The sequence below is a fragment of the Biomphalaria glabrata genome, chromosome 17 (assembly GCF_947242115.1).
Source record: "Biomphalaria glabrata chromosome 17, xgBioGlab47.1, whole genome shotgun sequence".
In the NCBI taxonomy this organism is placed as follows: Eukaryota; Metazoa; Mollusca; class Gastropoda; family Planorbidae; genus Biomphalaria; species Biomphalaria glabrata.
The window spans coordinates 10,819,342-10,845,070 of NC_074727.1; the positions used below are offsets into that span (position 1 = coordinate 10,819,342).

The 25,729-nt window shown below is 37.4% G+C and overlaps 1 protein-coding gene and 1 long non-coding RNA gene across 2 annotated transcripts in view; one reads left to right on the forward strand and one right to left on the reverse strand.

Moving 5' to 3' along the window:
* Nucleotides 1–25,729, forward strand: part of LOC106056618 (G-protein coupled receptor GRL101-like) — a 239,774-nt gene that overhangs the window by 99,052 nt on the left and 114,993 nt on the right. The window contains exon 3 of the mRNA XM_056015265.1: nucleotides 18,929–19,181. Within this exon, the coding sequence (XP_055871240.1) occupies nucleotides 19,133–19,181 (49 nt within the window). The 5' untranslated portion in view covers nucleotides 18,929–19,132. The remainder of the gene's footprint in view (nucleotides 1–18,928; nucleotides 19,182–25,729) is intronic.
* On the reverse strand, nucleotides 12,408–12,863 carry LOC129923613 (uncharacterized). The gene is made up of 2 exons (XR_008775563.1): nucleotides 12,693–12,863; nucleotides 12,408–12,573 (listed from the first exon to the last, which is right to left on the reverse strand). It is a non-coding gene; the product is annotated as an uncharacterized LOC129923613 (long non-coding RNA).

Below are 25,729 nucleotides of genomic sequence, written 5' to 3' on the forward strand. Positions count from 1 at the left end.
GAATGTGCAAGCTCAATATGTACAAATAGTTTCAGGTTGAAACAAGTTTTGAATAGCAAACACATCAATGTATCAGATGGAAATATTATAGAAATAAAAAAGAATACAAAATAAAAAACAACTTGTAAAGTTATTCCCTACAAGAACGCGCCCCATGTGCAGAAACCGGAAATTTCGAGATTTATTTTTCTGGAATTTTTTTTTTATTTTTGCCTCTCCAGTCTGTAAGAAGAAAACAAATTCACGACCTTTTGGTTCCTCCGTTCGTTTGTTTCTGTGTATGTTTGTTACAAATTCTTCTACCTCATTAAATAATAACCTAAAAACAACAGAACAAGTCTGTGCTCGCTTCGAAAATAATAAAGTTGGTTCCTTAAGGTCAGACAGCAGCTGGGTGTCGACAAGACTGGGAACAGGATGAAAGAAAAAAAAAAACATAAATAATACTTTAAAAAAAAAAAGCCTTTATTAAATGTAATTGTATCAGTACGTTTGGATCAGTCATGTCATTAAATTTGTGACTAATAATAATTATTCTGTTCGATTAGAAATATGTTTACCAGTTGTACCAATTGTATTTGTTTAGCGCAATTTCATGCTTTTAGCTTTCTTACTAGTTAGATTCTTTCACGTGTCTGTACCAGTTTGGAAAAAGGGGAGGGGGGGGGAGAGAAGGGGGTATATATGTAGATGTTGTCGTGATCGCTTGTTAAATGCATAAAAAGTTGTTCTACTTGAATTTGAACGTAGGGCTCAAGCCTCCTCATTCGGTAGTTGATTTGTAGCTCCAAGTATCTGGTACAACTAATCTGGTGTAGGTGTATTATATTTGAAATAAACTTGAAAGAACTTCTTTTTAAGCCAAACAGAATAGAACTAAATATATATATATATGCATATCTTCAATTTCAATATGCATGTAGAAACTCCAATGAAATAATGCTATTTCCAACAGAATCTAGTCATTAATTTGATGTCATTCTTGGGAAATTCGTTGAGTTTTTCCGATGAATTGTCGGCCTACTCTACATAAAGCAAAGAAACTAAATATACCTCTTTCTGTCGCAAGTCTTTCTGTCTCACATCTTTCTGTCTCACATCTTTCTGTCGGAAATTCTTTCTGTCTCACATCTTTCTGTCTCACATCTTTCTGTCGCAACTCTTTCTGTCTCACATCTTTCTGTCGCAACTCTTTCTGTCTCACATCTTTCTGTCGCCATCTTTTTGTCTCACATCTTTCTGTCGCCATCTTTTTGTCTCACATCTTTCTGTCTCACATCTTTCTGTCTCACATCTTTCTGTCGCAAGTCTTTCTGTCTCACATCTTTCTGTCTCACATCTTTCTGTCGCAAGTCTTTCTGTCTCACATCTTTCTGTCGCAAGTCTTTCTGTCTCACATCTTTCTGTCGCAAGTCTTTCTGTCTCACATCTTTCTGTCGCAAGTCTTTCTGTCTCACATCTTTCTGTCTCACATCTTTCTGTCTCACATCTTTCTGTCGCAAGTCTTTCTGTCTCACATCTTTCTGTCTCACATCTTTCTGTCTCACATCTTTCTGTCATACGTCTCTCGCTTGTTCTCCTTTCTTAAAATCTCAAACCAAGAATGTATTACTAGAACTGTGATAGACCACATCGTGGTTTCATCAAAATCTTCTTAACCTACACAACCAAACTGCTCCCCAATGTCGCGTACCATATCAGAAACACGCACACACAGTACATAACACAGACGTTCGTTTAAAGAAGAAAATACAGGAGTCCTACGAGCATGCATCTTATTAAGGGAGGGGGTTCAAATCTCTCTATAATGTTATCTCTGAAGTCTTGTCGACAAGGTTTGTTTGCTTTTTGTTGCAAGATTTGAAAGCCAGTGCGGAAGGTGAACTATGTTTAAATGTGCACGGTGATGCCAAAATGTCTATTAAGGTTTGCATGTGCAGACCGAATATCACGTTAGCTCTAATGGTATTTGACTATTTCGTAAGGTCAAGGTAAATCTGCGATGTACTCTGCTTTTTGTTTGTGTAGCGCAATGTTTCTCAAACTCTTGACTTACGTGTACCCCTTTTTATAGCTTTGGTAATGCTGAGTACCCCTCCCTCCCCGTCCCATTTTAATTTATTAACACAACATAATAAATGGGTATTTAAAAATAAAATCTGCAAAGTTAATTAGGTCCAACGCGTGCCCCCTCCAAAGTCTTCCCATACCTCTGGGGGTACGCGTACCCCAGTTTGGGAAACACCGGTTAAGCGCAACAAAACAAAACATAAAGTAGTAACATGATGCACACTCTACTCCTAATTACCTGCCCTTGAGAACTCCAGGACAAACATGACATCACTTTCAATACCAAATCTCTAGCAAGTCTCTAGCCTGAGACACTCAAATCGACACTCAAAGTTTTTTTACCCACTTCAAACTCGCCGGTCTTTTCCTCAATGTAAACAATCTTCTGTCAGAGCGATGAGGCGTGGTGGTTGAGAATGGGAATCTCCATATTGATGAAACTATCAAAAAATCAAACAAAGCATTAGTGTTTATTAAAAGAAATTTCTATAAATCAAATAAGAACATAAAACTAAAATGTTATTTAACATTGGTTAGGCCAATAATAGAATATGCATCCTCTGTGTGGGACCCCTCAACTCAAGAAAACATTAAGAAACTGGAACAGACACAAAATAGAGCAGTGAGATTCATAACAAACGAATATTCACATTTGACTAGAGTAACACCTTTAGTCAAATCACTAAATTTAGAAAGCCTTCAGGACAGAAAACTTAAAGCAAAGTTGCAATCATACATAAAACTCTAAACCATAATCTTCAAATACAAAAACAAAATTTTAATAAAATACTCTGAAAGACACAAAGATAAAGGTACATTCCTCGTCCCATATGCTAGGACAAAGTTGTACAATTGATCTTTTTTCCCTAGCGCTATTAGAGCATGGAATGGGTTGCCTGAGCTAGCCAGGAAAACCAGTGAATTGGCGGAGTTTAGGTCATTGGTTAATATGCATGACTAAATGCAGGACGCGTAGGACGTAATCATCTTCTTTTTTGAAGTAACGTCTGTATTATATAAGAATATAAGAGTGGTAAGGCGATAGGCTGCCTAAGCGAGGAGTCTTTGAGTTCGAATCCCAGTGAAGCTTCAAGTTTGAACTTCGGGATTTCTAGAAGACTTCTGAGTCCAACCAACGCTGGGAAAGTAAAGGCGTCTAGTCGTTGTCTTGGCTATATGACACCCGCATTAAGCGTCGGCCACAGAAACATGAGTTTTACATCATCTAGCCGATTGCTGGGTCTGGTGGGGGTTTTCTTTACCAGCGCATTGGTCTGCTAAAACACTAATAGAGTAATAGTTATACACTTTTAGCACCGTACTAACGAACTAAATCTACGGATAGTTGTAACTGTTGTTGTAGTTATTGTTATCAATAAATGTTCCAAACACGACCTGTAATGCACCGCAAGAAGAACCGGGGGGGGGGGGGGGAATACAGAACCAACAAACAGCCCAGCCAAAAATGTCTTCTGTCTTAGGGAAAAGTTATATTTAGAAACCAGGGGTAGATAACTCCGGAGGACAAAATCATATCGGAGACAGAAACAGCCAGACATCCCTGGTTTCAAACTGTTTATGTTGACATTCAAGGGTGCATGATGTCTGTTCTCTAGGTTTAAGGTTTTGATATTAAATCCCCACATTTCTTTCCCATTCCCTCTCTTTATCAAGTTTTCCGGAATTTCTCTTTTGATTCTTCCAGTAGTTTCAGAAACAAACAAAACACGTTGGTAAGTCAGTTCTATTGTGAATTCAGGTTCTTAGAACACAGTATTTATGTCTGTCGCAGTGCTGGATCTATCTTGCAAGCTATAGCTCAGGGTCCCCACTCGCTTGGACCCTGGACGCCTCCAAAAAAATTTCAAGGTATATTTCAATCATTTTGAGAAAAGCGCAAAGGAAACATAGTTTTGTTGCGGTGGCTAAGAGGTAAAGCGCTTAGCTTCTCAATCTCGGGTCCCGGGCTCGAATCCTGATGATTTTTAATTTTGTGATTTTAAGGGCGCCCCTGGGTCCACCCAGCTTTAATGTGTGCCTGACATATGTTGGGGAAAAGTAAAAGCAGGTTGGTCGTTGTGTTGGCCACAAGACACCCTCGTTAACAGTGAGTCACAGAAACAAATATCGTTTGCCCTTAAGCTCGCAAGGTCTGAAAGAGGAACATGTTGTTTTAAAGGGGACCTATTTCCTAAATAACTTAGGACCGTTTGAAGTCCCAGTCCTCATCAGGATTCGAACCCCATCACCCCCTGATTTTCAAGCTTACAAAAGCCGTCATGTGGCAACAGGTTCTGCGTATAACCGTGGTCATGTCACATGTGATCCGTGAAACATTATCTTATATATTACATTCAAATAAACAGTAAATACTGCATTCTGCAGCAGTACTGCCCACTGACAGGTAATAAGGTTTCTTTTACGAATGCTTACTGGCCACTTAGGACTTCGAATATGTCTGCGAAGTCAGTTACATTACTCCCCCCCCCCCTTTACCGGTTGAACAGTGTGTACTGAAATTTTATGTCAGCTTAGATTTTCATATTGTCTTCGTTCTTCCATTTCAGTTTTTCTTTAATTATGGGAATAGTGGCACTGCAATGTCATTGAGGGTTGTTTTCTTTTAGTAGATAAACAGTAAATCTGGGCAACAAAGATTCACTGTCTTCTTCTTATGATTATTTGTATTGTTATTATGATTTTTTTAAATTATAATTTTAGCATTTTAACATATTTGGGATGAAATTTTTTTTGTTTTCAAATTCTTCTATTGACTCACATTTTAGTCATTGTGAAGAAAAAAAGTTTTTTTTTTTTTTTTTGTGGACATATTTACATTTTCCTGTCTAGCTGAAATTTATCACATAAAGACATGGTGTGTAACATTTGATTGAAATTTTAGCAAGATCTTTTCATTAATTATCGAATTAATTACACGTTTTTATTTATCACATAAAGACATGGTGTGTAACATTTGATTGAAATTTTAGCAAGATCTTTTCATTAATTATCGAATTAATTACACGTTTTTATTTACCGTTGAAGTTTAGTTTTGTATGACTCGGGGGAAACTTAACAATTATATTATATATTTAGCATTACATTGTAGTAGTATTTTATCTTTTATAGATTTTTATATTTTTATGGTGTAAATCTTATGCCAGTGCATGATCCCCTTATATGGTAATATTATATAATAATATAGTAATATATATGGTAATCATTAACAGTAATCACAATTCATATTAATGTTAAGTTTACAAAATTATTTTATTTTTTTTTTTAAATTGCATACGACTTGTTTACTTTCCGTCCTCAGAGTTTAAAACGAGGCTAGGGTTTCGCTAATTAATTTCTTTTCTTTTTGTCAACATTTTTATTTTATTTTTTCCTTTCCCCTTGTCCATTTGTGACATTGTCTTTAGCAAACACATTGGAAATGTAATAACTAATTGGCTTCTGTACGCTGCCTTCCCTGTTACTTTGTCATGTAGATTCTAATCTTTGATGTTTGTTACGTACAAGATATTTTTTTTATTCTAAGAAAAAAAAAACGGCTGTAAGAAATGGGAGAGGCCTTCAAAGATATGATTGAAGTCTTAACAACAAGGAGGTATATCAAAAGAGGGAAGAAAAAAACCTCCCCTCATAGGGCACTGTGATACAATGTCTTTCAATAAGAAAGATTCTCTCTGATCTTTATCTGTATGAAAGAAACTCTTCCTTTGTGCTGTTTAGATAGTTTGCGAGCGTAGGGCGAAAGGTTCTGTGAGGGTATGTGTCAAATTATAGCATGATAAGGTGTGCTTTCATTAAAGTTGGTGCCAGAAGCTGTAACTGGAGAATATATTATCTGCATTTTTCACATAATTTTATTTTACACTAGCTGATACCCGTGCTACGTTACAGTTTAAACAGCTAGTATATATGTTTATTTTACCCGGAGCACTCTTAAACCCCTAAAAAAAAAAGGTCAGCATTACAACACTCTTCTACCCCGCCGCAATATTCTATTACTCGAATTCTATTTCCTTTTGTTTTGTTTATTGGCATAAGGGTCCCACAAAAAGCTGTCAAATAAAAGTAAAATTAACTGCGCTTGGTCTTGGGGCTTGCCAAATTGTTTATGTACAAATGCAGTTAACTCAATTACACTAGATAGCTTTAGACCTCTAACCAAATTTGTTTTACTTTACAAACACATTTTCGTAACGAATTTGTTTCACTTTCATAGCGTAAATATTTTATTTTAAAAATCTACTTCCTGTTGTGCCGTGAGTCTTTTTTTTTTTTTTTTGTTCTTGACTTGAGAGTCACATGACTGCTGAAACAAATCCTAAAGCGAGATGATAGAGAGAAAACAAACTTGGAGAAAAAAAAAAGGATCCCTAATATTGGAGATCAAAGGACTTTTTTTGTGTCTGTCAAATTCAATTCTCCAAATTATCGGGTTTTTCCGTTTTCGTTTCGCTTTGAAACTTGTCAACAATCATTTCCTTCCCAAGCTCCCCTTCCCCTTTTTGTTCCGCCGTGTGGCGCTCGAATGTTGTCAACACACAGACGCGTGAACGTGTACACATACACACATATTCCAACTCACAGCAACAAAGGTCAAATAAGTTCCTGAACAGGAGGAGTTCTTTCCAATCTTTTTGTTATCTACTAGGCTTTCAGAGATGCATCGAACTGCCTTTCCTTCTAACAATCTCTCCATTGGCATTCTTTCCAACCTCTCCCCCCCCCCACGTCACTCTCTCAGTTTTTCTCTCTCTATTTCATCTCTCTTTTTTCTTCTGATTCACATCGTTTTTTATTCGTAGAAGGAGAGAGAGAGGGAAAAGGGAGAGAGAAAGGGGGAGAGAGGTAGAGAGAGAGAAAGAGAAGGAGAGAGAAGGAGAGAGAGAAAAGGAGAGAGAGAGAGAAGGAGAGAGAGTGTCGGAAATGGAAGAACACGATTTAATGGAACCTGATTTTTTGGTGGTTGTCTGCTCACAAGCTTAGATACATAGATCTATTTAGTTAGGCGACTTGCTGGGGGGACTCTGGTGTAGAGATATCAATGTAGAAAGTGGCCGAAGCGTCAGGGAGGTATACGATAAAGGGGCGTGGGGAGCTCACTTCCCTTCAGAGGAGACTTTATTTACATTTTCATGTATAGTAATTTCGTATTCTGTCCTCTCCTGTTTCTCCACTTTGGGGGGCGCCATGGCTCGCCCCCGCCCCCGAGTCTCCTACAGCGATGTAGCGGGGCGACCAGACGGCTCCGAGAGGCCGTGATGACCTACTCCATGAAGACGCATGAGCAATGAAGTGGTCCTACCCTCCATGGTCAAGTCGTGGGTGAATACACTCTCGCGTTGGAGCGACAGAGTCCCGAGAGATTATTCGCATGACAGTGTACAAAGAGTGTTGATAGATCTGGACTTCCCCCCTAATTTGAAGTTCTGGACGGAAGTATAAGATGGACAGAGCGACGTACTGATGAAAAGACTCAACGTGACTTCCCAAGATAGGTTTTGATTTGTATGAGCTAAAGATTTCTGTCCTATATGTGGATATGCATCTGCCTTAACTTATGTGAAACAAGAAATGTTTATTCAAGAAATAAAAGATAAAATATCCCCCCCCCCTCTCTTTTTCTGTTTCTTTTTCAATATCGCACCCTCTTTCTTTTTTTTTTCCTTTTTAAGCTTGTACTCTCTCTAAATCCCATTCTCTTTCTTTCCCTTCCTCTCTTTCTCGTTCTCTCTCTATTGCATCATTATATTTCTCTTTCAATCTTTCGCTCCTTCTCTCACTTTCTCTTACTCTGTCTCTCTCTCTCTCTTTCTCCTGTTCTCTTTAAAACCTTCTCGATTATAGATCATAATGTTTAGATTTATAAATGTTTTGGCATTAAATTCACTTGTCAGTTACAGGGGCGTATACATTCTGCAAGATTTAAAAAAAACAAACAACTTGAGTTGCAAACGAATTTCCCAACAATTGTAAAGACTTCCATTGTGTACTACAAACATCAACACTTTGTTTCCCCCCCCCCCCCCGACTGCTGGTCTAATGAAGGTCGTAAAACCTCCGGCTGCATCATGACGACATTTAGGGAGATTTCGACGTACTCGCCCCTTGTGTCACTCCTTTCATCTCTAAACGTGCAGGGCAGTCAGGGCCGGGTTAAAGGTAAGGCAGGTGGGTCTACAGCCCTGGGGCCTCTGCTTACTTAAATCCGGCCCTGACTGTGGTACATGATCATATCAGCTTTTACCACGCAATAATCCACGGCAACCGCATGGACCAATTGACCAATGTGCACTGAGTCATGATGAAGAAACTTAAAAAGCAAAAATGTCGGGGGGGGGCGAGGTGTTTATTCAAGTTTATTTCTAAATTTGAACATTGACCAGAGGAAAAGTACCCCCCCCCCTTGTCTTGAAAGATAGTATTTAACTATTTCTCAATATTTTATGTCACAAAGGCCGCGGGACACTCATTTGAAGCCAAAAGACAGGCCCCAGAAGATGTAAACACAGACCCCCTGCGGACAACGGCAGGTCACAACTGGATTTGCGTAGTCATGTGAAACACTGCACTCATCCTTAATCTTCGGAATTGAAGACATTATTATTAGTCTTGTGTTAAATGTAAAGCTACCATTGATGAACGATTAATGTGCACATGTTTTATCTTTTTTTTTTAACATATTTCCAAAATGAAACTGTTACGCGACCAAAACCTAGTCCCTTATAATAAGTTAGAGATACAAATAAGTCAACTTTAAATCTTAGCTTCTAAATAAATAAATTACTTAGAGTGAAACTTAACTTAACCATAATTTACAATTACAAAAAAAAAAACACAACCGAATTAAATACATGTACTCAGAATGACATAAGCATAAAGAATCATTTATTATTCCGTATGCTAGACCTAATTCATATAAGTGCGCATTCTTTCCTAATACCATTATAGCATGACATGGGCTGCCTGAATCAATTAAGAAAACCTATGACTTAGCAGAGTTTAAGTCTTCAGTTAACTTGCATGATTAGATTGACACATAGATACGCTTAAGTCATTATTATTTTCTGTTAAGAACAAAACGTCTGTAATTTATAAGATAAGATAATATTAATAACATTTTCTTTCAATGTATAGGCCTATATCTAAGATACATTAGGACGCTCCAACAAACTCTGTTGGGTACCGTGTGACTGTCAAAATAGTTGAGCCGATGGCTCTTCGAACTCTAGGCGTGTAAGCCTGCTTGAACAAACCGCTCTGTCTGGAAAAGGTCCAAGTCAATGCGTATTTCCGATATATCTGGCACTTCGGGCGCATGGACTAGAATGCATGGCCGAAGGCCGAGTACACCGGGAACCTCCGTCATTTTCCTATTTTGTACCAAGCTAACCGTGCAGGACTCGCCATTAGTGTAACGGTCCCTTGAGGAACGGCGCATCGATTATTGACAGGGACTGGAAGCTCTCTTTCAACTCCGCACCGGCACCGTGCAAAGGGAAAGCTCTCGCATTCCCTTGGACACTCCCACAGGAGTTTTGTTTTGCTATTCATTTAGCCTAATCACTTCCTCTAGCGATAATTTCCAACCGAATACCACGTTGAAGCCGAATAGCGTACTCGGGCTGTTGGGTACCTAAAATCACTCTGGGAAAGTAGAAGCGGTTGGTTTTTGGGCCTGCCAAGTGACACCCTCGTTTAACTGTAGAGATTTCACGTCATCCTCTCCGTGGATCGCCAGGTGTAAGAGGGGACTTTTACTTGCTTTCTTTACTTCATGTAAGCTCAACTGTTTTACTTTTTAATTACACTTAAATCAACGTACTGTTGACATTTCATCTGTTTCTACGTCTAGAGAAGAAGTTTTTCATCAATCATCACAACGAGGCTAAATGATGTACAAATGTCAAGGACAAAATAAATCATAAATGTTATTTTGACTCAAATATAATATAACTTGTAAAAAAGAATAAATCATGATCAAATTTTTCATGAGACTTGAGTAAAACTAGTCTGGCCAGTTTTATCGAACCAGTGATTAAGATTTCCAAACCATGATACTAATTACGTTTAATAAATCATTAATCAACATCTCAAATAATTTTTACCTTTTACCTTTACCTATCCCTTAGTCTGTTGGACCGTTGGGGCACCATGTCGACCGTCTTTCTCAATTCCTCTCTGTCTTTTGCCTTAGTTAGAATCTCTTTAAATGGAAGGCCTGTCCATTCTTTTATGTTGTCTTCCCATCGCTTTCTCTGCCTCTTCTTCTTTTTCCTGGTACTGTTCCCTGAAGGAAGGTCTTTGCGAGCCCCGAAGACCTTGTAATATGGCCATAGATTTTTTAGCTTGAGTTTTTTTTTTTACGATAGTTAGCAAGTCATCCTGGGGTCCAATCGCTGCAGTAACCCTGTCTCTAATCTCTTGGTTTCTGATATGGTCTTTAAATTTAAAGACCGCATCACAAATGATATTTCCTTGTAATATTTACTGATTTTTAGCGGCCCCCGAAAGGGGAAAAGAGGCTATTAGTTTTGTGCTAAATGTCTGTCCGTCTGTCCGTCCGTCCCGTTTAGATCTCGTAAACTAGAAGAGATATTGAAAATCCGACTTCACAATATTTTAGACCATTCAAAGTTCTGATGCAACGGCTACTTTTTTTTTTCCTGAAAGCGAAAATTCTATTTTTTTAAATAAATTATGCAAGCAGTTTTTTATAAGAAAAAGCTAATTAGTATGCATTATATGTTAAACCTAATTTAAGACGAATAGTATTCTTATAAACATCATTTTCGTGAACATTTTATCTATTTTTTTTTTTTTTTTTTTTATTTTTTTTTTGAGGATTCAAATATGAGATTGAGCCTTTTCAAAACAATTAACTTATTTAGTTGGAACCGAGGGTCCCGGGTTCGAATCCTGGTGAAGACTGGGATTTTCAACTTCTGAGTCTACCCAGCTCTAATGGGTACCTGACATTAGTTGGGGAAAAGCAAAGGCGGTTGGTCGTTGTGCTGGCTACATGACACCTCGTTAACCGTAGGCCACAAAAACAGATGAACTTTACATCATCTGCCCTATAGACCACAAACTAGTTAGGCCAGGTTCACATCTAACTTTACATTCACTTTCACGTATCCTTTGATCTGCGGGACGGTTGGGGCACTACACAAGATCTGTTAACCTTCTTTCTCCACTCTTATCTCTCATTTGTCTTTGATATAATTTATTTCATTCGGATGTTCTTTCTGAAAATATTGAAGCCTACCTGGGTGGACCACTGGTCGTGCGGTTTGCGCGCTGGACTGTCGTTTGGATTTATCGACGATCGAAGATTCAAACCCTGCCTGCTCCCATCCCCCGTCGTCCTGCGGGAGGTTTGGACTAGGAAGTAAACTATCTTCAACTCTGAAGGATTATCCGAATTATGTAAAACATTTTACTTCGGGAGCCGATTTTGAGTTTGTGTTTCCACACAAACTGTCTTTTGTAACCTTGTTTAAAATATATATTTTTATCTAATTATTTTTTATTTCAGGTTAGGCTTCAGTTGTTAGTTTAAAAACAAAAGTGAAAATGTAAAACTCCAAAATGGGGTTTTCGCAAACATTAAAATAAATGACATCAGGTTCGATCCATATTTTTGTTTTCTTGGTTCAGCTGTAACAAGAAGCAGTTAATGGAGCCCTAACGAGCTTAAATGATGACAAAAAAAAACCCAAACCTGCACCTGCTTACTGATGGCTCTCTGATGATGTCAACATTCACGTGTCATCAAATGTCACACGTCATCAAATGTCTCAAAAGATCAGCAAAGGTCGTATTGACATCGAGAGCGACATTTCTGTATTTTTATATCACCAGAATCACAATAATCATCTGGGCAATGTCTCCAATGTCTGGCATGAAAACTCAGAAACTGGGAAATCCGAGAAGACAAATAAAATTCAAGCTGAAAGAACAAGCCAAAAAAAAAAAAAGTATTTTGGTGTTCATTATAATTTTCAAGCTTATAAGATTGTTATTGTATTATATTTAAAAATATATACAAGCGAATGTAAAAGTTTAACATAGTTAACAGCTTTCACCTTCCACCCCATATTGTTAAACGTGTGTTCACTCTTCTATTTGGAATGCAAAGACATTGTTACCAATTCTGAATCTGAGATTAACACCGACTGGGAAAAAGGCAGGAAGTGACTAGGCAAGGACATTGTTGATGGTCTATTTTGTTGATGAGTCTATATATGTTACTGGTGCATGCGAGTCCATATGACACAACAACAGAATGAATCAAGAATATACTTAATAACGCAGGCTGATAACTTCAACAATTTAATAAACAATAAAAAGGGCACAGTCCTCTGTCGTCGCTAGCCTAGCGTCGTCCTCTAAGGCGTCTTGTCCGTTATTCTTCTTGTTCATAATCCTACTCTGTTCTTACTCGTCACATTACTTAGGAAAAACCCGATTCACATCAACTTCTACCTGTTGATGGTCTATTTTGTTGATGAGTATATATATATTAATGGTGCATGCGAGTCCATATGACACAACAACAGAATGAATCAAGAATATACTTAATAACGCAGGCTGGTAACTTCAACAATTTAATAAACAATAAAAAGGGCACAGTCCTCTGTCGTCGCTAGCCTAGCGTCGTCCTCTAAGGCGTCTTGTCCGTTATTCTTCTTGTTCATAATCCTACTCTGTTCTTACTCGTCACATTACTTAGGAAAAACCCGATTCACATCAACTTCTACGCATCTTGTGTCATTACAACATACACTATACCAGGGGTTCTCAAACTGTGGGTCGCGACCCCCTAGGGGGTCGATTGACGATTTGCCAGGGGTCGCCTAAGACCACCGAAAATATGGATTGTTATTGTCTACTCTTCCATTGCTGTATGTGTGTGTTGGGGGGGGGGGGAGTCGCGGCAGAGTGGGGGAATATAAAAGGGGTCGCCGAGCTTAAAAGGTTGAGAACCGCTGCACTATACCATGTAAAGCCTCAAATCTCCAAAAGATATCTTGGTACTTTCCTGACACGTCTTACCTTACTCCTAGAAGTTGTGTAAACCTATACAGGATATGCTGCACTATTTTCTCTGACTCTTACACTGGAAGGCCCTTGATCATCAAATGATGTGCACTCTACCAATGATATATGTACTTTTTAGTCAATAAGTATTCACGTTTGAAGTTTCGTTAGTGTGATTAAAATAATAGAACTGTACCGTCCAATTGTTGTACTTATTTCATCTGTATAATCTGTACGTTATTGAAAAAAAAAGTCAATATTTCAAACCTAATGAAAGTCTTTTTATTCTTTGTTATTGATTCAAGTCTCTTATAAAACTATTAAAGTGATGAATCGTGCAAATATTTAATCAGATGTGGTTTGAAATAGCTAACTTGGCAGCAATATCACGTGATACGAACAGGAACTATTTTTTTCCAATGATGCACTTGCACACATATATACGAAACGATGCTTGGCACGTGCTTACAATATTAAAAGCCAGACGGCGTCAATTTCGTATATCCCAAAGGAATTGTTTCTTTAACAGTATGTTTACAATTAACTGAAGTTCTGTTTCATTCATCTGTTACTATGTACGAGCAGTCCACTTCAATTGTATCCTCTACAGGCGCACTCTAAAAAGAAAAGTTACTGTTACAATGTGTCTCAGTTCTTTATTATTATTATTATTACAAAGCTTATTGCAATTCACTCTGTTTGTTTGTCTGGTAAAAGGAATGTACACGTTATTTCTCCTTCACCCATTATCGGAACATGTTGAAGCTTTACACAATTATTCATTGGTATAAACAAGGCATTAATCAATTTTTAAAAATTACCAATTAGTCAATTAATTACGTGTAATGATTTATTTTCCTTCAAACCGACAAGGAAAATTAATCCTTCAGTATTCACAGAAACGGCACCCCTTCTCGGATGAAGTTAAAAGTTTAACAATTATTGATAGTATTAAAAATAAATGCTGATCAATTAAATAACCAATCAATTAGTCAATTAATTATTCATTTGATTTATATCGAGTAAGGGAAATAGCTTCTACTTTGTTATTAAGAAATATCTTCTATGCGTAGTCTATTTTCTGTTGTATTAACTTTTTTTTTTTTTTTTATTTTATGCTTGTTTTATAAGTTATTTATTTGGTAATACCCTATTTACAAAGTTTCTTAATTTAGTTTCATCTCTTCTTCCGTTTATTTGAAATCGTTGTGCTCTCCCTTGACTAACCACACTGTTAACAAAGGTCATAGTTCAAAGCACAAGAAGCTGTGATAATAGATAGCAGAGTAAAGGTTATTGTAAGATAAATGAGAACACAAGATCAATGGAAACTGATGCAAAAAAGTGCATGTGCCATTACTTCTTCCTAGACTCTAGTCGAAACGCCTTTTTGAATCGCCCCCACCTCCCACTACGACCCTCTTACCGAAAATAATCTTTGCCTTCTTGCTTCAAGAAAGTTCCTGGGGTTGGTCTGCGAGGTCATTCTGGGTGGTAGCAGAATTATTTGAGCGACAGAGCCACAAGAGTTAAACACCCGAGAAGAAGACTTATGACAAAAAGAACTGTGTCTAGAAATGTTGCCCAGCTTCATTTTAGATCCGCCCCTGCTAGTTTCCAACCATTCAATTATATTCATTTCTTAATCGCACACTCTGGTTCAATTTCACTCTCTCTCTCTCTCTCTCTCTTTCTCTGTCTCACTAGCTCTCCCCTCCCCCCCCCCCCCACTTTTTCTCTCACAATCCATTTCCCTCACTTACTCGGCACCTTCTCCTACTCTTTCTCCAATTTTTCTAAACATTTCTCTCTCTCTCTCTCTCTCTCTCTCTCTCTATCACGAGCTCCCCCTCTTATTTCTCTCTTTCTCTCACAATCCATTTCTCTCAATTCATCAATATTCTATCCCACTATTTCTCCCATATTTTTCTCTCTCTCTCTCATTGTTCTGATGAAACAGCCTACAATATACTGGGGGTTCAAATTTTATTTTTGGCAATAATTTGTTGTAATTATTCTTTATGTCTTCCAAATTGGCAAAAGGTTTACAACAACAAGAATGATAAAAATAATAATGTTAACAATAATAATAATTATTATTATTATTATTATTATTATTATTATTATAATAAAAGAATGCGGCATTCGTTTTTTTGCCAGAAGAGAACACAGTCATGTAGCCAGTTTGGCTTTCCACCTAAATGTTCATTTGGTCCCGGGAAATTAGGTTTTCATTCTCAGTCCGTCCTGGCTTATTGTTTTAGACGCCTCGTGATGACTTGTTGCCGGGTAAAGTGAGACAACAGTGGCCAAAAGCGAATTTTCTGCATCAATTGAATTTTGGCTGATTGCTGATCGAAAATAGGGATATTTTCTACAAACTCGTTAACCCCCCTGGCCTCTTGGTTTCAGTTTGAAAACAAAATAACCTTACACATTAAGACTTTTTAAATATTGATTTTATAATTGTTCTTCTTTTAATTGTATTTCTTGAAATGGCATCTAAAATCTGTTAATCAAATCAGTATATTTTGCATGGCAGTTATGAAAAAAAAAAAGGGGGTGTCATTGTAGGACCAGACAGGGCCGGATTTGCGGACAGTACAGACGCCAAGGAGCTAACCCTCCAATAAAAGGTAATAAAAAAAATGATGCATACATAATTTTTAAAGTAATTAAAATGCGATTAAGTGTATGAGTCCTGTGATGTCCAATTTCTGTAGAATTAATTAAGTCTATTTTCACTTAAATCTTCCAAACAGGCTAAGGACCTGCGCAGTTTCTCCACTTACTTAAATCCGGCACTAAAACTAAGCCAAAGGAAATAAATATATTTATACGAATCGTATTTGTAGTAAAGGCGAGTGTCTAAATGTGTTACAGAGCTCTGTGCCACGGAACACACGTTACAAAGATTACTTATTAAACCCCGGACGGTCAGGGTGCAGTGCTAGTAGGCATATGATATACATTTATGTACTTCGAATGATATAATCTCTAGCCAAAGTAGTTATGTTTAGACGGAAAAGGAATCCGGACAGATAAGGTTAGAGATTAGATAGGAGGCTACAAATACACTGGCAGATGACGTCATATCTTTTTCCACCTAGAGAGGAAAACCTTTATTTTAAATTTGAAAAGTTTTGAGAATCTTGTTTTGTCCAGCGATCAAAACGTTGTTTGAGATGATAGCTGATGTTCTTTGAGTTCATGTTCAAGCGCAAATGTTTTATGTAAACTTTCTCTTCAGACTTCAACGACGCCGCTATCAACGTAGACCATACATTGTATCTCCACTTTGTGAGCTGGATTTTGTTTTGTGAAAGTTGCCGGGATGTGTTTTCAACTTTAGATAATGAGGTTACGTGTGTGTGTGTGTGTGTGTGTGTGTATCTGTGTCGGAGAGAGGGGGTGTAAAGATAATGATGGATGGCGCCCTGCTGGGGCAAGGCACTACTCATTATATTAGTTCTACCTCGATATTTTGGGAGCTGATTGGAATGTTAATAGACTGAATTGGGGAATAGCGTCTCGTCCACGAGATGACTTGTTTTGAAAACAAAGCTAGAGTTTAAAACTTAACACATTGAATATTATAATGGTTATGATTGTGTCCTTTGATAACAAAAAATGGCCGACCTTTCTTTCTTAGCGGCCTCCTAGAAGAAACCCGCTCTTCCTTGCGTTATATCATGCAGTGAGCTTTAAAAGCGATATTAAAACTTCAATTTTATTCTTTCCTGTATCTTGCTCAAAACAAGTGCACCGGCTTCTTTTAAGTCCAACGACAAAGTGCACGTTTATGTTTAAAAACTATACAAGACAGACGTAAAGAAAACCTATATAGACCCCCGCGGGAACAACGACTTTGTGAGTATCAGAAGTGGGAAAATATGTAGGTCAAAACTGGGTTGTTGGCCATGTGAAACACTGCACTCATCCCCGATCATCGGAATAGAAGACATTGCTAATGGTATTACTAGGTCATAACGGCGAGCGGAAAAAAAAGTACTTTCACAGAATAATTTGAATAACGGTCTTGTCCACAAAATGAACATCGCTGGTTTACAAAGATCGGTATCTGTGCACTGATGTCATTATCAACTAGAGATGGCCGCTACACTATTAGGCAGTCAACTTCTAGATCTATCACTAAAAGGAAAGAGTGCTTGTCTATCAAAAACTGTCAGAATCGCTCTTACCAAATTTTATATAGGTACAGTTTACTGAGGAGGCGCGGTAGCTGAGCGGCAAAGCTTCCAAACCGGGGTCTTGGGTTTGAATCTCGGTGAAGACTGGGGTTTTGAATTTCGGGATCCTTATGGCGCCCAGCCCTTATGGGTACCTGGCATTCGTTGGGGAAAAGTAAAGGTGGTTGGTCTTTGTGCTGGCCACATGACACCCTCGTTAACCGTAGGTCACAGAAACAGATGACCTTTATATCGTCTGCACTATAGATCGCAAGGTCTAAAAATGGAACGTTACTTTTGTACAGTTTACTGACAGGGGCATAGCTTGTAATGGGCATAGCTTGTAATGGGCATGGCTTGTAATGGGCATAGCTTGTAATGGGCATGGCTTATTCATTAGGGGCTTACGTTGTCATGTACGCGTGAAAGAAGCTTCTACACATTGAAAGTTTTTAAAAGAATAGGATGAGAAGCATCATGACACAAGAAAACTGGGAAGATTTTCTTTTGATAGCAGTAAATAAAGATAGTTCACAATGCAGGGGCGGATTGGCAATACGGGCGTTCGGGCAAATGCCTGGTGGGTCGGTACTCAAATGGGCGGTAGGACCACAGTAATCCTCTTCTTGTTTGAAATCCCAGTCCGCCCCTGTTTACAAGTAATTGATTGGTACACAGTTATAAACGAAGCGGGAGGGTAGCAATGTGTTGAGGAAGGAGATTATTATTTCTTGAACGTAGATATCATGTGTTGAAGTATTGCAGATTTTCAAGGTCATCTAAACAATGTCAACAGACCCCCAAAGTTGCCAACTAAATCTAAAAAAAAAAAAAAGAAAACTAATAAAATTATATTTTTTTAAATATAAGAACTAGCCTATAATATTATAATGGACAATTAAATCCGTGTGTCAAGTATCTTTTATAAGCCCGAATATATTATGAAACTTAACACATATTATAATTTGTAATAACTTTCTTCTTTTTAAATGCAATGGTACTGTTTTCAAATAAGTTGAATTTATGAAGAGAGATCTGTACCTAAACAACATCAATTAAAAAAGTAAATTTCCCCTTTCAGACAGGTTAATGTTCTAAACCCCACTGCACACGATATGACGTTAAAGACATTTCAAGAAACTTTTATTTTTTTATTTTTTTTTTAAATAAAATTGCAGTGTAGGGCAGACCACAACTGGCCATTAATCACGCGCCATGCAGTGACGTATTTAGACTTAAAGGGCTCTAAGCTATTTGAGATTTGGAGCCTTATATTAGTTCAGATGTTATATGTAACTACTAGATATTTCTTGGGGGCCCTAACCCTATAGATTATGTTACATGTAGATAAATCTGGCCTTGGCCCCATGTTCGTTACTCCGTCGGGTGTGGGCCCTTAAATGGTCGTCGCCCCGGGCTCATTGAACCCCTACGCTCCATGGATGCTACGCCACTGATTTGACGGTTTTTCTTTCACCTGGCACATAATGCTCTACAAATTAATATCTAAAGAGAGCATCGCCTGGGTATTACTTCTTTTTGCTGCTTGTCAAGTGTCAATTACTGACAATGTCAGTCAACTGAAAACATGTCTGTTCTCTCTTTCACAGATAATTTCAAGATTCAAAGGTGATAACCTCAACGCGTCGCCTGCCAACGAAAGCCAGCGCGCCAAGACACATGTCAGAAGCGCATGTCATAAGAAAGGAAAAACCCGTCAAGAACCATAACTCACTCTGGTTCTATTTGTCAAACCTGACGTGGACATCTCTATCCTCTATAATACACCCGTTCTGGAGTCACATTGGATAAATATGGGAACTTATCTAACATTACTTGCTGGAGTGATCCTAGTTTCTGCTGGTAAGATTAAAATATTTTTTCTTTACAACCTTAATCTATCTCTATCTATCTATCTATCTATCTATCTATCTATCTATCTATGGTGACAAGAAGGACAATAAGGATAGCTACTTTTATTTTCAATAAGAGTTAGTCCCCTTTAGTACTTGATTTAAGTCCCTGTTAACTGTTTACAATGGCCATTCTCTCTTGAGTCTTTGAGCTGACCAGTGTGGCTTGAACTAAATCTCTATAATGTGTAACTAATGTTGTGTTGTTGTTCTATTACTGTGTTACTCAAGAGGAGTGTGCCACTGTTATGGGAAGAGTGTTTCGATAATGAGCTAAGTTGACTTTATTTATTTGTTAGTAATAAGTTGGTTTATGTAAATGGTATAGGTCTACTTAGTCTCTTATCCTCTCCTGTATGTTTTTGTTTTAAAAACACATCTTTTGTTTTGATACGAGACAGTAGTGTGTCTCACGGAGTCATTTCATTGTTAATAATCATGAGATATTATTGCAAACCCTCTTTTTTGGTTTTTGACATGACATTATTGTGCCCCTGTGATGGTGGTTCTTTAATTATGTAGACCTGAACCTGTCTTACTATTTTGATTTGTTTCATTATTTTATTTTCTTTTGGGAACCATTACTTCCATATATACTTTCCATGATCTTTTTTTCTCTTCTAAATAAACTCTTTTTTTTTGTTGCAACTGAAATCTCAGTACTATTACTTGTCCATCTCAGTAGTTTTGTATATCTAGAGGCTAGAGTTAATAGACTAGATAATATCATTTGGGACCACAAAGTACCACTGGACTAACTTGCCAGTACAGCAGAAGTCACTGGTCTTATGACCTATCCTAATACAATGTCACACTATCTATCTATCTATCTATCTATCTATCTGTCTGTCTGTCTATCTACCTATTTATCTCTCCCTCTCTCTCTCTCTCTCTCTCTCTCTATATATATATATATATATATATATATATATATATATATATATATATATAGGGCTTTTTGTGACGGTCCGCACCGGTAAGGCGTACCGGCACCTTTTGAAAAAATAATACTTTTCTTGTATTTTAACGTATATTATTAATTTTTAGTAGTTAAAAGTTAGACAATAAACTACTGAGTACCGGCACCTAATCACTGAGTAACGCACCTATTTTTTTTTACAAAAAAAGCACTAGATATATAGTATACTAGTCATATGTTACCCGCGACCCGCGGGTCTTTATTTGCGCATTACTTTCGATATAGTCACTAAAAGTGTTTTGTAAACAATTAAACGAAATAATAATGTAATAAGTAAAGCGAATGTGTCAATGTAAAAATAGTGTGAATGAAGATATAAAATCAAAATAGCTAATAGGCTTAAATCCATTTGTTCAAATTAAAACATTTGCTTGTAGGCGTACATATATTTGATTAAAATTTGAGATGAATAGACTTAATTTTGTATGTTCATGTGTTACAGTATAAAGTAGATCTTGAGGTAGACATAGATCTAAATCTACACTAATCTAGAGGCTTTTATAGAGTTCATTCTGTGTTGCGCATGCGTAACCTTTTTTCATGAATGAAAATAGGCCTATCTCAACACGGCTACGCAGCTTTATTTAGCGAACAGCGAACGAATGTATTGAAAATGCTTTAGAAAAACAAATTTGAATGTTAATTTGATTAAAATATGAAATGAATGGACAATAATTAGTATGTTTATGTGTTAAAGCATAAAACTATCTTTGCGAAAAGAAGTTTTATTATCTTAGAGTTCAATAAGAGTTTTAGACCTAGGCCTAGGAAGTAGAGAGATGTGTTAATCACTGTTAATGTGTAACCATTTGGTAATGTCTAATGAAAGGATGTTCGCCAGACTTTACCCGCGGCCTTCGGGTCTAAGTTTGTGTTTACTAATCTAGTGGATTGGATTTAGATGTATGTTAAACTTAACTAATGATCCTTTCAAGTTTTTTCTCTTTCGCTACGAAAATAAAATTAGGTTTGCGAAAATGGGATTACCCGAAGCCGATAAATTCATATCTATTACAAACGAAAAGAGCGATAGCTTTGTTAAATGAATGGGATTATAAAGTGAACAATTAAACGAAATAATTTTTAGTACGCGATTCATGAATGAATATAGATCTAGGCCTATCTCAACTCGGCTTCGCAGCTTTCGTAAATGAATGTAGCTTTAAAAACCAAATTTGAATGTTTATTTGATCAAAATATGAAATGAATGGACTTCAATTAATATGTTTATGTGTTAAAGTATAAAGTATAAAACTATCTGTGCGAAGAGAAGTTTTATCATCTTAGAGTTGAATTAGAGTTTTAGATCTAGGGATGGGATTTTAAAGTAAACAATTAAACGAATTAATATTTAGTACGCGATTCATTACGGAATTGTCTAATGAAAGAATGTTCGTCAGGAAATCTGTAATCACAGATATAAGGAACTAATTAATGTAAAAAATGCTTTTGAAACACAAAATTGAAGGTTAATTTTATTATATAATGAAATCAATGGATCTTCTTTTGTCTTTTCATGTGTCAAAGTAAAAAACAATCTGCGCAAAGTGTATTTCTTAAAATTAGATCTAGGTCTAAATCCTTTCTATCTTTTCTCATGTCAACATTGTAGACATGGCCTAGATCCATAAAATACTATAGCTGTAATAGAGTCGGACAACTTTATTTTTTTGAGGGTCTTAAGTTTGTTTTAGGGCTACAATACATACACTAAGGTCTAAGTTGGTACCTAAGGAACATTCCTACCTAGTTTTATCAAGATTGGTCAAGCGGTTTTGATGTCTATAAGTAACATACATCCATACATACACCTCACATTCTACTTTATAATATAGATATATTATATATATATATATATATATATATATATATATATATATATATATATATATATATATATATATATATATATATATATATATATATATATATATATATACACTGTACCTATATACACTGTACCTACATTCATGAATAAAACTATAATCAACCTATCTATCTATATCGAGATAGTTAGATAGACAGATGGATAAACACATAACTAGTTCATCTTGAAACATAATCAAGTTTTGTCATCCATGGAACAAGGAACTGAAGTCCACGAACTGCGGTACACATATTTTCACATGGCTGAAAAAGGCCTAAGTGAGCCCAGAATGTGTTCGGTTGCACATTAGGCAATCTATTCCATCTGGAGCTTGTGCTAATTGCCTTGAGTCTACTCTATTCCATCTGGAGCTTGTGTTACCTTGAGTCTACTCTATTCCATCTGGAGCTTGTGTTACCTTGAGTCTACTCTATTCCATCTGGAGCTTGTGTTACCTTGAGTCTACTCTATTCCATCTGGAGCTTGTGTTCATTACCTTGAGGTTACGTTCTGGGACTTTTCCAGAAATGACCATGTTTAAAAAAGTCTTTGTCCATAGAAATGTCCCCAAACATTGCGTGTGACTGGCCGCAAAGCCCCTTACCCCACCCACCACCACCCCCAAACATCGAGTCGAACGCAAACGTATATCTGTGACAACTTTATGCATTGTGGACAGTAGTCATGGGGGGGGGGGCTGGATAGTATCAGGTCAGACCCGCGGGACTTCTTTTTGGGCATCACGGTTGTACGTACTTTGGATACATTCTCACTTCAACACACAGACGCTCGAGGTTGTAACCGATATCACGTGACCATTCCCGTCAAGCCCCGTCGCGCTGACGTCTTCTCGACTGAGAAACCAAAATATAATATTAATATTCATTTTTGTGTGGGTTTTAAACATTAATTAGTTGGGTTTTTTTATGGCCGCTCACCACCCATCGCCTTCAACGTGATACCTATTAGAATAGAATAAAAAACATCATATTTTTTTAAAAGGAATTAATACTCGGAGTCTGGATTCTGTTGTTTGAACGAAATAATTCATTTATTTCAAAAGAAAACCTGATGGTCTAGCACTGTCAAAATCAAAATTAGGAAGAAGAAACCTAATTAATTGTAGCCCCCTTATTATTACAATCAGTATTACTTACAAGAAGCATCAATTAGTCTTGGAACGCATAGATTGAGATTCCTTGAATTTAAAGGGGAAACAAGAGTATTGTTGTCCGCTGGGAAATGTTTTCCTAATTTGACAGCACCACTAGCGCACTTTCAGGTAATGAGGATCTTCCTTAGTTAGTTCAGAGTATCGACAATATCTGTTAGGCCAGCTTTTACCACCATTCTGTCTGATATCACCATTAGATGTCTTTATTTTATCTGCTAGGCCAGCTTTTAGCACCACTCTGTCTGATATCACCATTAGATGTCTTTATTTTATCTGCTAGGCCAGCTTTTAGCACCATTCTGTCTGATATCACCATTAGATGTCATCATTTTATCTGCTAGGCCAGCTTTTAGCACCACTCTGTCTGATATCACCATTAGATGTCCTCATTTTATCTGCTAGGCCAGCTTTTAGCACCACTCTGTCTGATATCACCATTAGATGTCTTCGTTTTATCTGCTAGGCCAGCTTTTAGCACCACTCTGTCTGATATCACCATTAGATTTCTTCGTTTTATCTGCTAGGCCAGCTTTTAGCACCACTCTGTCTGATATCACCATTTGATGACTTCATTTTATCTGCTAGGCCAGCTTTTAGCACCACTCTGTCTGATATCACCATTAGATGTCTTCATTTTATCTGCTAGGCCAGCTTTTAGCACCACTCTGTCTGATATCACCATTTGATGACTTCATTTTATCTGCTAGGCCAGCTTTTAGCACCATTCTGTCTGATATCACCATTAGATGTCATCATTTTATCTGCTAGGCCAGCTTTTAGCACCACTCTGTCTGATATCACCATTTGATGACTTCATTTTATCTGCTAGGCCAGCTTTTAGCACCACTCTGTCTGATATCACCATTAGATGTCATCATTTTATCTGCTAGGCCAGCTTTTAGCACCACTCTGTCTGATATCACCATTAGATTTCTTCGTTTTATCTGCTAGGCCAGCTTTTAGCACCACTCTGTCTGATATCACCATTTGATGACTTCATTTTATCTGCTAGGCCAGCTTTTAGCACCACTCTGTCTGATATCACCATTAGATGTCATCATTTTATCTGCTAGGCCAGCTTTTAGCACCACTCTGTCTGATATCACCATTAGATGTCCTCATTTTATCTGCTAGGCCAGCTTTTAGCACCACTCTGTCTGATATCACCATTAGATTTCTTCGTTTTATCTGCTAGGCCAGCTTTTAGCACCACTCTGTCTGATATCACTATTTGATGACTTCATTTTATCTGCTAGGCCAGCTTTTAGCACCACTCTGTCTGATATCACCATTAGATGTCTTCGTTTTATCTGCTAGGCCAGCTTTTAGCACCACTCTGTCTGATATCACCATTAGATTTCTTCGTTTTATCTGCTAGGCCAGCTTTTAGCACCACTCTGTCTGATATCACCATTTGATGACTTCATTTTATCTGCTAGGCCAGCTTTTAGCACCACTCTGTCTGATATCACCATTAGATTTCTTCGTTTTATCTGCTAGGCCAGCTTTTAGCACCACTCTGTCTGATATCACCATTAGATGTCTTTATTTTATCTGCTAGGCCAGCTTTTAGCACCACTCTGTCTGATATCACCATTAGATGTCTTCATTTTATCTGCTAGGCCAGCTTTTAGCACCACTCTGTCTGATATCACCATTTGATGTCTTCATTTTATCTGCTAGGCCAGCTTTTAGCACCACTCTGTCTGATATCACCATTTGATGACTTCATTTTATCTGCTAGGCCAGCTTTTAGCACCACTCTGTCTGATATCACCATTAGATGTCTTCATTTTATCTGCTAGGCCAGCTTTTAGCACCACTCTGTCTGATATCACCATTAGATGTCTTCATTTTATCTGCTAGGCCAGCTTTTAGCACCACTCTGTCTGATATCACCATTAGATGTCTTCATTTTATCTGCTAGGCCAGCTTTTAGCACCACTCTGTCTGATATCACCATTTGATGTCTTCATTTTATCTGCTAGGCCAGCTTTTAGCACCACTCTGTCTGATATCACCATTTGATGTCTTCATTTTATCTGCTTGGCCAGCTTTTAGCACCACTCTGTCTGATATCACCATTTGATGTCTTCATTTTATCTGCTAGGCCAGCTTTTAGCACCACTCTGTCTGATATCACCATTTGATGTCTTCATTTTATCTGCTAGGCCAGCTTTTAGCACCACTCTGTCTGATATCACCATTTGATGACTTCATTTTATCTGCTAGGCCAGCTTTTAGCACCACTCTGTCTGATATCACCATTTGATGACTTCATTTTATCTGCTAGGCCAGCTTTTAGCACCACTCTGTCTGATATCACCATTAGATGTCTTCATTTTATCTGCTAGGCCAGCTTTTAGCACCACTCTGTCTGATATCACCATTAGATGTCTTCATTTTATCTGCTAGGCTAGCTTTTAGCACCACTCTGTCTGATATCACCATTAGATGTCTTCATTTTAGTCCACTTTC